Genomic DNA, 13,510 nt, shown 5'->3' on the forward strand with positions numbered 1-13,510 from the left:
GGCAGGGAAGGGGAAAGACATACAGATCAAGGGTGTTTGGTGAGAAAGCTGAATAGGTGCGTCGTTCACGCTGAAGGTAGAGGAAGCAAAGTGTTTTTTTTTTTTCAAAGCTTTACAAACACAGGGAGCTGAAGAGATTGGATAAGTGACATGTCTAACCTGAGGCACACCTGTTAGTTAGGTGTGTGAGTTCAGCTAATAGGCCTGATGGATTTCTGCTTGTAAGAAGCAAGGTTCATGCGCTCTTGAAGTTGATCATGTCTCTCTAGCAGATGATTTGTTCTTATCCTAAAACCCATCTTCTAGCTCACAACTAATCTTTAGCAAAGACCCAGCTGGCATTAGGAGAGTTGTTTGGGACAATTTACCGCTGGATCTGACCCAATAGGGATCGTTTCCCCATAGCTACTACTATAAGTTCCTCAACTACAAACTTCATGGACAGAGTCACATTTTCCTCCCTCTCCCACATACATACTAAAATTCCTTAATGAAGGTAAGAAGGAAGTGATACTTGGAGCAGGGGAGAGGGAAGAGGAAGCAGGGGGAATCATTTGGGCTTTTCCAGCATATTGCAAGGAACCTTGGAGTTCTAACAAATACATAAATGGCATTTCTCTCTAATATTATCACAAAATGGCAAAGCCATTTAACCTCTATAGGTCTCAGTTTTCTGACATGTAAATGAGGAATTGGCCTATATAACTTAAATGACCTATTTAAATTCTTAGGTTCCCTTTAGGTCTAGCTCTATGGCCTTATGACCCCATGACTGAAATGATCCCTTGCAATCATTTGCAAGGAATCTCAGATAGAGATTCCAGTCACATTCTCTCTGCCATAGTTCTGAGCAATAAACTTTTATAAAAAAAAAAAAAAAAAAAGGTGATTCTATATTCATATTCCAAAGTGATGATAATTAGCATTCATTTACTGCTAGCACCCTTTGAGGGCAACTGGAACTAGTGTGTGGCATGGTTTTAAGTACATGAATAAATTCAACTTGACACATAACTTGACAGCTAACATATAAAATACTTGGTCCTTAGCCTGCCTTCCCTAAACAGGAAAGTCCTTCCTGGTATGTCATTTGAATCTGCAGCTCCTTTTGTCCCAGTGACGTCTACTCCACCCCCACCAACAAAGGAATCTGCCTTGCTTCAGCTAAGGGCATCAAGGATCTGTCATTTAATTTACAAACATGTACAGGAACAAAAAATATAAACATCTTCTAACCAATTATGTTTTGTCCCTTCCTTGCAATCTGCATAGAGGGCTGCTCTCAGGAATTGTGTATTTGGAAACTAAATCATATCACCAGAGAATTCCATATGACATGATCTGGCCCACGTTTTTAAGAAAATCCAGAAAAGAAGGGAAAAGAGAAGTTAGGCAATGACTAAAAATAGTATTCATTGAAATTGGTTTAGATGGATTACAATGAATTTGAATTGTGGGTCATGTAACTTATTTCTACCATGTGAGGGCAGCACATTAATTGACACCAGCCTGAAAGCCTCATTTACAAAAGTGGAGTGATCTAAATAATAGGATGATGGTGATGATGATGATGATATTTCTATAGTATTTAAGGTTTGCAAAGCACTTTACAAATATTTCCATTTATCTTCACAATAATTTTAGGTCAGTGCTTTTATTATACTCATTTTGCAAATGAGAACAAGCCAGAGAAAGGAAGGAGGGAGGAAGGGAGGAAAGGAAAGAAGGCAGGGAGGGAGGAAGGAAGGAAGAAAGGAAGGAAGGAAGGGAGGAAGGGAGGAAGGGGGAGGTGAAGGAAGGAAGGGGGAGGGGAAGGGAAGGAGGGAAGAAAAGGAGGGAAGAAGGGAAGAAAAGAAAGGGAGGGAGGGAGGGAGGGAGTAAAGAAAGAAACATTTATTAAATGCCTGCTATGTGCCAAACCATGCTAAGCATGCTACAAATATTTCATAACAATTCTTTGAAGTAGATATTGTTATTATCATCATTTTATATATAAGGAAACTGAGGCAAATACCGTTAAGTCACTTGCCCAGGATCACATTGCTAGTAAGTGTCTGAGGCCAGATTAGAACTGAGGTCTTGACTCCAGGTTCAATATTTATTTCTACTACAGAATCCTTGCAATTAAAGAAAATATTATCTTCTCACTATTAAGACTTGCGATACAGAATGAAATCAGTGGGGTAGAGTTATTATACAAAAGGATTTAGGCCAGGAGTCAGTAGGGATTTAATTCATCCCACACAGGAGAGGAGACTCCTCAACTACTTGGTATAATAAGGTTCTGGGGTCTTTTTAATGGTGGAACAACATTCTCAAAGGAGGAAGGAATAAGCTGCATTAAATAAGCTTCTGAGAAATAAAAACAATATGATGGCCAAGGACACTGGAAACTTAAGGATAATAATAAATAGCCAAATCATGGGTCAAACAACCATTCTGAAGCTGCCAGAAATGACTTCCCAAATACTTCCTGCAGATGAATACATGCCAAATAAATGGTGAGGAGAGTGAGAAGAGATACAGTGAACAGAAAAAAAAATGTAATTCTTTCTTGAAGTGAAAAGCTTCTTTCTTATTGTATCATATGAAGAAGATATGATTTTTCTGAAACTTCTATGTGTCCACAATTTCAGATCTTGGACTAGGTTAAGTAAGCTTTCCCAAAGTATTTTAAAGGCATCATTAATCGTGACCAGACTAAGACTGTTCAATCTAATTTGATTCAGCAAACATTTATTATATGCCAGGCACTGTGCTTGGCTCTGGGAAGAGAAAAACAGAAACAAGCTTAGACCCCACTAGGAAGAAACATATAGTAAGGAAGGCCAAAGCAAAATAAACACAATATAAATTGCAAAATAACTTGGGGGAGAGGTGAGGGGTTGAGACAGCTTGGGAGAAATGAAAGAGGAGATCAAGAAAGGTCTTGTTTAGGAAGTAACATGAGCCAAACCTTGAGTTGAGCAAGGATTCCAAGAGGCAGATGTGAGGAAGGAGAGCATTCTTGTACACAGGTATGGAGATAAGAGATGGTGTGTACAAGAAAGAGCAAATAAGCCATTTTGGCTAGAATGTAGAATGTATAACAGAGAGGTATGTGAAATCAGCACAGGTATAGAAGGATGGACTGAAACCAGATTGCAAATGGATTTAAATGCCAAATAGAAGAGTTTATGATTCATCTGAGAGGTGCTGGGAAATCAATGCCATTTAAACAGGGGCATAACATGATCAGACCTATACTGAGAGGGGGATTAATTTGCCAGATTAGTGGGAAGCTTGCTTCATTCTGACAATTGTTCAAGGTATTTGGCTGTCCCACTGGCCATAAAAAGTTTCCCTTGACCATGGCTGCCCATTCAAGCATTTTAAACTGCTGGAACATCCTCTATAATTGCTGTTAAGATTTCTGTAATTTCCCCTCAATAGTTATCACCATCCCTGAGTTATTTGTGGCAGCTAAGTGGCGCAATAGAATACTGGACCTGGAGTCAGCAAGATGAGTCATCTTGAGTTCAAATACAGCCTCAGACATTTACTATGTGACTCTGGGCAAGTCACTTAAGTCTGTTTGATTCCATTTCTTCATCTATAAAACTAGCTGGAGAAAGATATGGAAAACCACTCTAGTATTTCTTCCAAGAAAATCTCAAATGAAGTTACAAAGAGTCAGAAACAATTGAAAATGACTGAACAACAAGAAGTTATTTATAGGCTAACAGATTCATCGACCCAAAGCTAGAAGGAAAATCCAGGGAGCAGCCAGTTCAACTTCCCAGAAAACAGACAGATTAAAGTTTTTTTTGTCTTGCTTTGTTTTGTTTTCATGTGAACTTTTATAAAGTTCACATAGTGAATAGGGATTTGTTAAATTTGCTAGATCTATTACACTGGATTCAAATTTGGTTCTACCAGTTGAACAAGTCAAGTTATATCTTTGGGAATGGTATTCACATTTGTAAAATTAGAAGTTTTAATTAGATATCTTCTGAGTTACCTTCCATATCTAAATCTATGATCCTAAAAACAGCAACTATCACCAAGTGGCAATTCTCAATTATACAGCAAATTGATGAAAATCTAGGTTGGTCTAAGATAAAAAATCAAGATTGTGTGTATAATAAATAAATCATCCAACTCTCCAATATCACTATTTTATTTAATCTTCTTTTAGCTGAGTTTTTTTATGCCTGTAAAGTCCAATCTTTCTGTGGAAAGACTCTAGACATCTTTGCAGACTGATCCTTAATTTTAAGTATCAACATCATCATCATTATTATTGTTTCCTAATGAACTTCTACAGCCTGAAGTGGAAACCAAATAAAATATCATCCCATCCATGCCCAAAATTTAGTTGCTACACCAGAGTACTATGTTCAAAACATCTTACAGTGCCCTTGTCTGTGACCAAAAGAAACATGAATTACATAGGTCATTATTCTGATTTAGAAGGCCAGTTAATATGCTTTTCCTCCATAACGCTATAGTCTATAATTGTTATTGTATAAAATCTTTAGGAAGTCAGATTCACCCTGCAAAAGATCGAGGGTATAGTTAATATTTCATCAAGGATTTTGAGAACATTCTGGTTCATTCCCTCAGCCCAGAAATGCCATTCTTGCTCAGTTACAAAGTCCATATAATTATATGTCTAATTGCATACTTCTAGCTATTTGATATATTTGCACATGGTAGTCATTATGATTCCTCTCAAAACAATCTATTTATAATGTTCAGCTCTCCATTTTGAATAAATCAAATTTACTGACAAGATATATTTGATTTTGGAATAACTCTAAAAGTGTTTCTTTTGTATAAAAGTTTTATCTTTAAGTCAGGCAAGGGAAATATTAATCTACTCTAACAACATATATCAAGTGAAAAACAAAAATTGCCGTAAACTGTAAAAAGTAGAAAGTGACATAAGGCAATCTCTAGCAATCTAAATTTTTTCATAATAAACTCATTTAACTATGTGATGCACTACTAATAAGCACTTATTCATATTAGAAATATCAGTAATCATTTTCTGCCATGTACAACTTTTCATGATCCCATTTAGAGTTAATCTTGGCAAAGATAATGAAATGGTTTTTTATTTCCTTCTCCAGCTCCTTTTACAAATGAAGAGATTGAGGTAAATATGGTCAAGTGACTTACACAAGATTACGTAGCATAGCTAGTAAATGTCTGAGGCCAGATTTGAACTCAAGAAGATAGTAGGTCTTTGTGACTCAAAATTTGGCACTTTCTCTGATGTGCCATTTGGCCAGCCAACAATAAAATTATCTTTATTGTTAGCAATATTATCCTGGCAACTCCAGAAACTCCAATTCCTCTTCAGATCTTACAATCAAATCCAAGAATTTATTTCAGATGATAGGTTTAGAATTTTCATCTAATGCAATCTTGTTCATTTTACAGATGAGGAAACTAAGACCCAAAAAGGTACAGTTGTTTTCCAAGGCCACATAAGTAATAAAAGAGAGAATGTGTTTGAACCCAATTCCTCTGGTGACATAGCCAAGATTCCCATCTATACACCACTGTTTCCCATGTGGGAATAGAAATTGTTATATGGAGAGCCCCTTATACAAGAGCAAAGTAAAGACTACCATAAAAATGTCCAATTTCATATTAATTATATGTGCTTCTCTTAAACCCAATTTACATGTTAAGTCAACATCAGGTTACATCACTGATGTACAAAATATGAAGGATAAACAAAAACAAAAGCTTAGTGATACAGATATAAAGGTTAAAAAAAAATGGTACCTACAATCTATTCCATCAAGAAAAGAGAGAGAGTTTCTCCAAGGGATTAAGCTTTGCTATAGAGGTTTGTGCATATAATTGATTAATCTACAAATAGTATTAAGGAAGGATCTTAGAAAAAATAGCAGCAACATTTTTGCAGCAGCAACAACAAAAAAACTATTTAAAAGGAGAAGTAAAAAGAGCATCTGACTTCAAGTCAAGAAAATCTAGATTCAAAGTTCATCTCAGGCATTTACTAGCTGTGTAACCAAGAAGACAAGTCACTGAACCATCTCTCTTAGTCTTAGTTACTTCATCTGTAAAATGACGATTAATAATGCCTAATAATATTTAACTTGCAAAGCTGTTATAAGGATAGAAGAAAGGAAAGAAGGAGGGAAGGAGGGAAGGAAGGATGAATGGAAGGAAGGAAGGAAGGAAGGAAGGAAGGAAGGAAGGAAGGAAGGAAGGAAGGAAGGAAGGAAGGAAGGAAGAAATATGTGGAGCCATAGATTAACATGCCCTTTCTAGTAATGTTCCCAGAACTGGAGACAGAAAAAGGAGAGATGGAAAGGGTACATGCTTAGGATAAAAATGTGGGAAGGGAAGGGAAGGGAAGGGAAGGGAAGGGAAGGGAAGGGAAGGGAAGGGAAGGGAAGGGAAGGGAAGGGAAGGAAGGAAGGAAGGAAGGAAGGAAGGAAGGAAGGAAGGAAGGAAAGAAGGAAGGAAGGAAGGGGGAGGGGAAGGGAAGGGAAGGGAAGGGAAGGGAAGAGAAGGGAAGGGAAGGGAAGGGAAGGGAAAGGAAAGAAGGAAGGAAGGAAGGAAGGAAGGAAGGAAGGAAGGAAGGAAGGAAGGAAGGAAGGAAGGAAGGAAAGGGAAGAGAAGGAAGGAAAGGGAAGAGAAGGAAGGAAGGAAAGAATGCCATATATGCAAACTTCCTCATTTGTAGAAAAGGAAACTGAGAAATCTTCATGGAATTGTATAATTAAAGTGGCAGTAAGTATTAGTAAGAATTCCAACCCAGAATCTCTTACTTTTCAGAGGCTGTCAAGTCCAACTCTTAACTGAGCAAAAAATTCCTTCTATAATATCTCTAACAAGAAATCATCTAGTTTCAATTTAGGAGACTTCCAGGGATTGGGAACTCAATACCTACTAGTCAGCAGCCCATTCAACTTTGGAAGAACACAGATTGTTGAAAATTTAATTGTAAGATCCTCGAATGCTTTCTCTTCTTGTAACAATAAGGGAGACTGGCTGCTTCTGTCTGAGGACTGAGCAGCCTGTGCTACCCTACAATCCATGCTCATAATTCAGCAATCTAGTAAAGTAAAAGTTGAGAGGCAGAGGGCAGGAGAGAAAGACATTGCAAAAAAAAAAAAAAAAAAAAAAAAAAAAAAAAAAAAAAAAAAAAAAAAAAAAAAAAAAAAAAAAAAAAAAAAAAAGAATAAGAAGAAAAAGAACAGAAAAGAAAACAAAAAAAAAAAAAGAAAAATATATACTCAATAGAGATCCTCTATATTATCATTAACATCATCAGCTCATCCCTATTCTTATTTTAAACATAAATATTTATTAATGTCTGAGGCATTGATAGACATTTGTGGTCTTGTAACAAAATGTAGAATACAAAATCCTCAAACTCAAAGAACTCATGAAATCTGAGAAAGCAAATAACACACATAGGGAGAAAGAAAAAATTTCACGTTCACTAATACCTTATTAGGCTTTATTCCAAAGGCATATAAACAAAACCTTCAAAGAAAAATAAGTTTTTTTTATTAGTCCATAACTACTTTCAGGCTGACTTCCCCTTTTCTCATTGGAATGGTTAGGGATAGTACTTAAAGAGAAAAGTTATATAGAACCCAGCTTCTTAAACTGCAAATCATGACTCTATATGGGATCTTGTAACTGAATGTGAGGGTCATGAAATTGTGATTTATTACCAGTAAATGTTTTATTTGTATACCTACTTTATATATTTATATACCTGGGGTCACATAAAAATTTCTTGGGCATAAAGGGATTGCAAGTGGAAAAATTTAAGAAGCCCTGATATATAAGACAGAGAAAAAAATTTACAAAGAGATTTTCTATGCACATGTTTAGTGGATGTTGAATGCATCTCCAGTTCAGGTATGATTTATATCATAGGATAAAAACTAAAAACTGGAAAGGATCTCAGAGACCATTTAATCCACCTCTGCCCCTCATTTTACAGATGAGGAAATTGAGGCAAAGATAGTTTAGTGACTTACCTGGGGCCACACAGTAAGCTGTGTTTTTGAGGCAGGATTTAAAACCAAGATTGACCTAATTTCAGTGCTCTAACCACTATCCCACTGATGTCTCTTGATCTATGAACTCTATGGTTCCTTCCAGCCAGAATGAGATTTCATGCCAATTCAATTCATTAAACTTATTTTGCCTCTGACTGCTAGAGAAACCTAAGACAAGACACATACATACATATGTACATATATATGTATGTATGTATGTATTTTATATTATATAGGTTTGCAATGCTTAGAAAATGTATAAAGTCCCTCTATGAAATAATTTGTGTCATTGGGGATGGGGCAGTGAGAAGGTAAAGAAATATACAGAGATGGAAAAACTCTGAAAATTGCCAATGATAAGGTCTTAGGGTTTAAAGACAAGCTAGCCTATAGAATTTAGTAATCTTATGGCATATAATCAAGATTTGGAGACTATAAATAAATCATTCTCGCTAGCTGTGGCTTTTTAGTCATGTGGTCATTGCATATTTTTTCTCTTAAATCAAAAGAAAAAATTCAAAAGCTAATAGAGACTAGAAATTTACATAGACATAATTTTTAACTCCTCCTTTCTTAGCTTTTAAAATATAGTTCCTTCTATGCAGGATAGTACTAAGCTCTCTGTCAAATCTAGGACTGCATTCTAAATTGTTTATTAGTGAAAACACACCCCAGTACTCGGACCAGTACAACTGAGTGGTTAGTGCATTTATTTGCAGTGAGAAACCTTGAGTTCTCAAGTAAGAGCTAGTGTCTGTCACTTAAGATGCTAGGATTAGTTCAACTCAACAAGCATCTATTACATGCCTACTACATGTCAGGCACTATACTAAATTTTTAAAAAATGGAATAGTTATAATCCTCAAAGGGGATTACTTTCTACTAAGAGAAACAACATATACTTAATTAAGCAAATGAGAGGTAGAGGGATAGGAAGAGGGACAGAAAAAGACAGAAAAAAACATAGAAAGAGAGAGAGAGACAGAGAGAGAGACAGAGAGAGGGAGAGAAACAGAGAGAGACACAGAGAGACAAAGAGACATGTAAACAGAATATAGACCAATTTGTAAATTGTAAATCAGAATTGGCCTCTGACAGGAAGTGACATTTGAGCTGAGCTATGAATGAAGTTATGATGTAGAAAAGAGAAGAACAAATATTCCAGGCAAAGATACTTAAAAGGGAGATGGAATGTCATTTCTGAGGATTTGGGAAGAAAAAACTTGTATCTTGTTTTCTGCTTTTCCCCCCAACTCAGCTGTCAAATTTGGGAGGATGTCCAAGAAGCAAAGGGACAGCCTATATGCAGAAGTGCAGAAGCACCAGCAACGGCTTCAGGAACAACGGCAACAGCAGAATGGGGAGGCAGAGGCCCTTGCCAGGGTCTACAGCAGCAGCATCAGCAATGGCCTGAACAACCTGAACAACGAAACAGGTGGCACCTATTCCAATGGGCATGTCATTGACTTGCCAAAGTCTGAGGGTTATTATAACGTGGATTCGGGCCAGCCATCCCCAGATCAGTCAGGACTGGATATGACTGGAATCAAACAGATAAAGCAAGAACCTATCTATGACCTCACTTCTGTACCCAACTTGTTTACCTATAGCTCTTTCAACAATGGGCAATTAGCACCAGGGATAACCATGACTGAAATAGGTAAGTGAACTGTTCATCTTCTCAGACACTTTCTAAAAGTTCAATCTAAAAATAGTCAGCCATTTCCAATGTGAACATTTCCCTAAATCTCTTTTGATCACTTAAGTTGAATCAAGCAGGGCTTCTACTCTTATTTCAATAAATCTTTTTGTTACCCTCAATCCCCAAAATAATTATTTTATCAAGAAAGAAAAGAAATGAGGAAATGCTAAAGATAAAGAAGATTGCATTTTTTTTTACAGTGGTATGAATCTTTGGAGGATAAATGATATATGTATAATGAGAGGAAGTTTGTCAATCAAGTAAATCCAACAAATATTTATAAAGCACATGATGTATGCCAGACTCTGCCTTATATGCTGGTCACACAAAGCCAAAAATAAAATTGTACTTGGCTTAAAGATGCCTACACTCTACTTACTGGACGTTCTAAGTAAAATATCTAAGTAGTGCTAGCAGTAGCTAACATCATGAGAAGAGCAATTCCTATAGACTTGGGGTCTATAATCAGTCTTGCAATCTTGGGCAAGTAAACTTTGGGACTTTGTATTATCTGTTAAATGCTGGATTTATACTAATTGTCCCCTTTTGGTCCTTTGCACATTTAATATTCTAATCATTTAACTTTCTGTGCTAGACTCCTCAGAAGATAGAGCACAAGATCTAGTATAAGAAAGACAAGTTCAAATCCAGCCTCAAATACTTAGTAGCTGTATGACCCTGGGCAAATTATTTCATCTCTGTTTGCTTCAGTTTTCACACTGCCTGGCACATAGTAAGTGCTATATATAAATGCTAGCTAGTATAATTTAGGTCATTTTAGAAAGCTATCAGGTATAATGGCAGAAGATAGAATCTGTCAGAAAAGACTTATTCAAGTAGGTCCTATAATAGATCACATTATGAAATAGGTGAAGAGGTTGCCTAGTTTTGGTACCCATTTCCCATAGCAACAAAACCCTCCCTATATTGTAATGTCCCCAAACCCCAATCTCTGAATTTCTTGATTCCCATTTCCATGATCCCCATTCTCCATGACCCCCTTCATCAAAATAGCTATTCTTTGTTCCATTTCATAGAAACCCAGCCAGGTGATGTAATAGCTAACCTCATAAAGTAATTGAAACAAACTTCAGTGAAAGATTGTGGTTTAATATGTGACCCCATCTAGATAAGTATTTGATTTTAACAGTGGTCTTTTTTGTACTTTACTCCAAAGGTGTGGTTCATATGGGAATTTCAGGCATCATGGACAGCTTGAGGGAGAGATATTTTTGGTCACTGGAACCTTTTAGGGCCTTTAAATCACAACATGTAGGCTACCACCTACTCTGCTTCTGCCTTAGGCTAGTCCTATAAATAGGACTCCAGGGGAAGTCTAAGCATAGTTTCAATTCTATAGGCTTTGAACACTTGGTAACTATCCCAGATCTTTCAGTGTATGTGCTCCCTCACACATACAGAGACACTTGGTCCTTGCTGCCATGACCTGCTACTGACTGGTGTGTCATATATATCCACCCCTTCTTCTGTCCCTCCTCCCACCATCTGGCTATGATAGAAGAGGTATCTAAATATGAAATTTAAATATTTAATTCTGTCTCACAGAAACAGTAAGTTTTACTGTATATAAGAATCATAGGATACAAACCTACATTAATTAATATTCAAAACTATAAAACTATTTAGAAGGTAAACCTCTTAGAACTTTGATTCCTTTATGAGGTAGATGAGCAATACATTTGGTAGAATATAATCTATTTGAAAGAAGATAATTCTTGTACTTTGTCTTGGCATTTCGTTTCAGCATTTGGTGCACTGCTCAGAACTGATATTTGACAAATAAATAAAATTAATAAATAATATTGGATTTTTGGAAACCCTTCCAGGTAGACCACAACAATAGTCCTTTCCCTCACATGAAAAAGTTCTTCCCCTAATAGCAAAAGATAAGTATTGATTTTCTTTCATTCTTACATTATAGCTAAAAACTTAGAAGATGCTACTTAAAGAAGTTTTTGTGGATAGCCTCTCCTCTGGCCCTATTCTCTCAAGGAGAAAATTCTCCTAAGATATCAGGAACCACAGCATTCACTCTCTCAGTTCTAGTAGCACCCTGGATTTCCATCACAGACTCTAGCAGTCAAAATGAAACCAGCTTTTAACAGATTTATTTAAAGGCATATGGAGCTCTTAAAATTCTCCCCATCTGAACTAAATTTCAATTTTTTTTTCCTTATCAGAGAAGCTGAAGTGCAATTCAACTGTCCCACCCCTGACCTCTCACAAACTCTATGTGACTCTACCCACCTACCCCACCACCCCTCTTTGTAAATATGTCCTTCTGTAGAACTGCATCGCCATCTAGTGGGCACATGAACTCCTATCTGATCAACAGCTACCTTCTGAGAGTTCTGAGAGGCTCATTTCTTACTAATAATCCTGATCAAATGAAAGAAATGCATCATCAATCTTCCTATTTTATATATAATTTTGCTTTAAATTTTTAAAAGACCCTTGGTAAGAACATTAAGCTCTCCTTTTTTCACAAGTTTATTGGTTGAGTACCCCGTGGCGCTCTCCAAGGTGCCAGGTGTCACAGGTGCTTATATTATAGTTATGTCTGCCTGTCTTCTGTAGCTGGTTAATAGTGTGTCTATATACTCTTGTATCTGACTAGCTACCTGCCCCCCCCCAAAAAAAAAGGCTTGGGAAAGAGATTTGAAAGGCAAGAAGCGAATCTGAATAAAGACAAATTTTGAGCATATTAATTCTATATTATATTATAGGGCTTTTCATTTACTATACTATATAATATTCCATGCCTTATCATGTCATGCCAGACTATAACAAAGAATCTTGCTAACCAAACTTTTGATCTTCAAAGGGACTCCTTTGTATCCTCTGTGTTCCAAGATTATAAACAAGGGAAGCAGGTCATTATTTTAATATTTAGTAAATTTGAAAGCATAACAATAGTATTGCTTTTTAATAGTTTTCCAATCCATCCTTCATTGGAAAGGCTATCATTTTTAATATACATAATAACTTAAAATTTCTTTTAAAAGTCAAAATACAGATTTACCAGAAATTCCAAAGTGGTCCCATTGTCAGTTATCTAGGTAATATGGAAAGTTAGGTAAGTACTGAGGAATTTTGCTGAGAATACAGAATTTTCAGAAGAACAGGCATCTTTCTAAAAGATGTGCCTAGAAAGTGAACAAGAATATACCACACACCTCCCAGAGAGATTTATTTATGGAAGAAATGAAAGTAGTGATGTGTCAACATCCAAACACCTTAAAAAACTAATCCTTCCAGAAATTGTAACCTAGTGACTTGTAGTATTGACTCAGAGGAGGGATAAAATTAAGAAGGGCAAACAAGGTCTACAAAATAGCACTTATCTTGGAGCTGTCAACTGAGCTTACTTAAAATGTGAAATTGAGCTGACATATTGGGTGTGATGTATGTACAGCAAAATTATGGAGACTGTCTGTGGTTGAATTAGGGAGTATAAGATAGCTAGGAGGGGAAAACTCAAAAACAGTATAGTTTAGCAAGAAAAGCATTTGGCCTTGGAAACAAATGATCTTGGTTTGACTCTTACCACAGTGAGTTTAGTCAAATTCTTGAATCACTCTGAATCTCAGTTTCCTTTTCTGTAAAATGGGTATACCTTAGGTCAAAGAGTTAAGTAGAAAGTGAGGACAAAATTCCAATTCATTGGAGAAACTGTTCATGTAAATTTTGGGAAAAAAAAAAAACAGAAAATAGAAAGCAAACCTCTTGTCTCAGTTATCAAATT

At 36.3% G+C, this 13,510-nt stretch overlaps 1 protein-coding gene across 1 annotated transcript in view; it reads left to right on the forward strand.

Moving 5' to 3' along the window:
- Nucleotides 1–13,510, forward strand: part of RORB (RAR related orphan receptor B) — a 255,056-nt gene that overhangs the window by 199,955 nt on the left and 41,591 nt on the right. The window contains exon 4 of the mRNA XM_031939553.1: nucleotides 9,301–9,702. Coding sequence (XP_031795413.1) covers nucleotides 9,301–9,702 — 402 coding nt within the window. The remainder of the gene's footprint in view (nucleotides 1–9,300; nucleotides 9,703–13,510) is intronic.

This window comes from Sarcophilus harrisii, chromosome 1 (genome assembly GCF_902635505.1).
Source record: "Sarcophilus harrisii chromosome 1, mSarHar1.11, whole genome shotgun sequence".
NCBI lineage: Eukaryota > Metazoa > Chordata > Mammalia > Dasyuromorphia > Dasyuridae > Sarcophilus > Sarcophilus harrisii.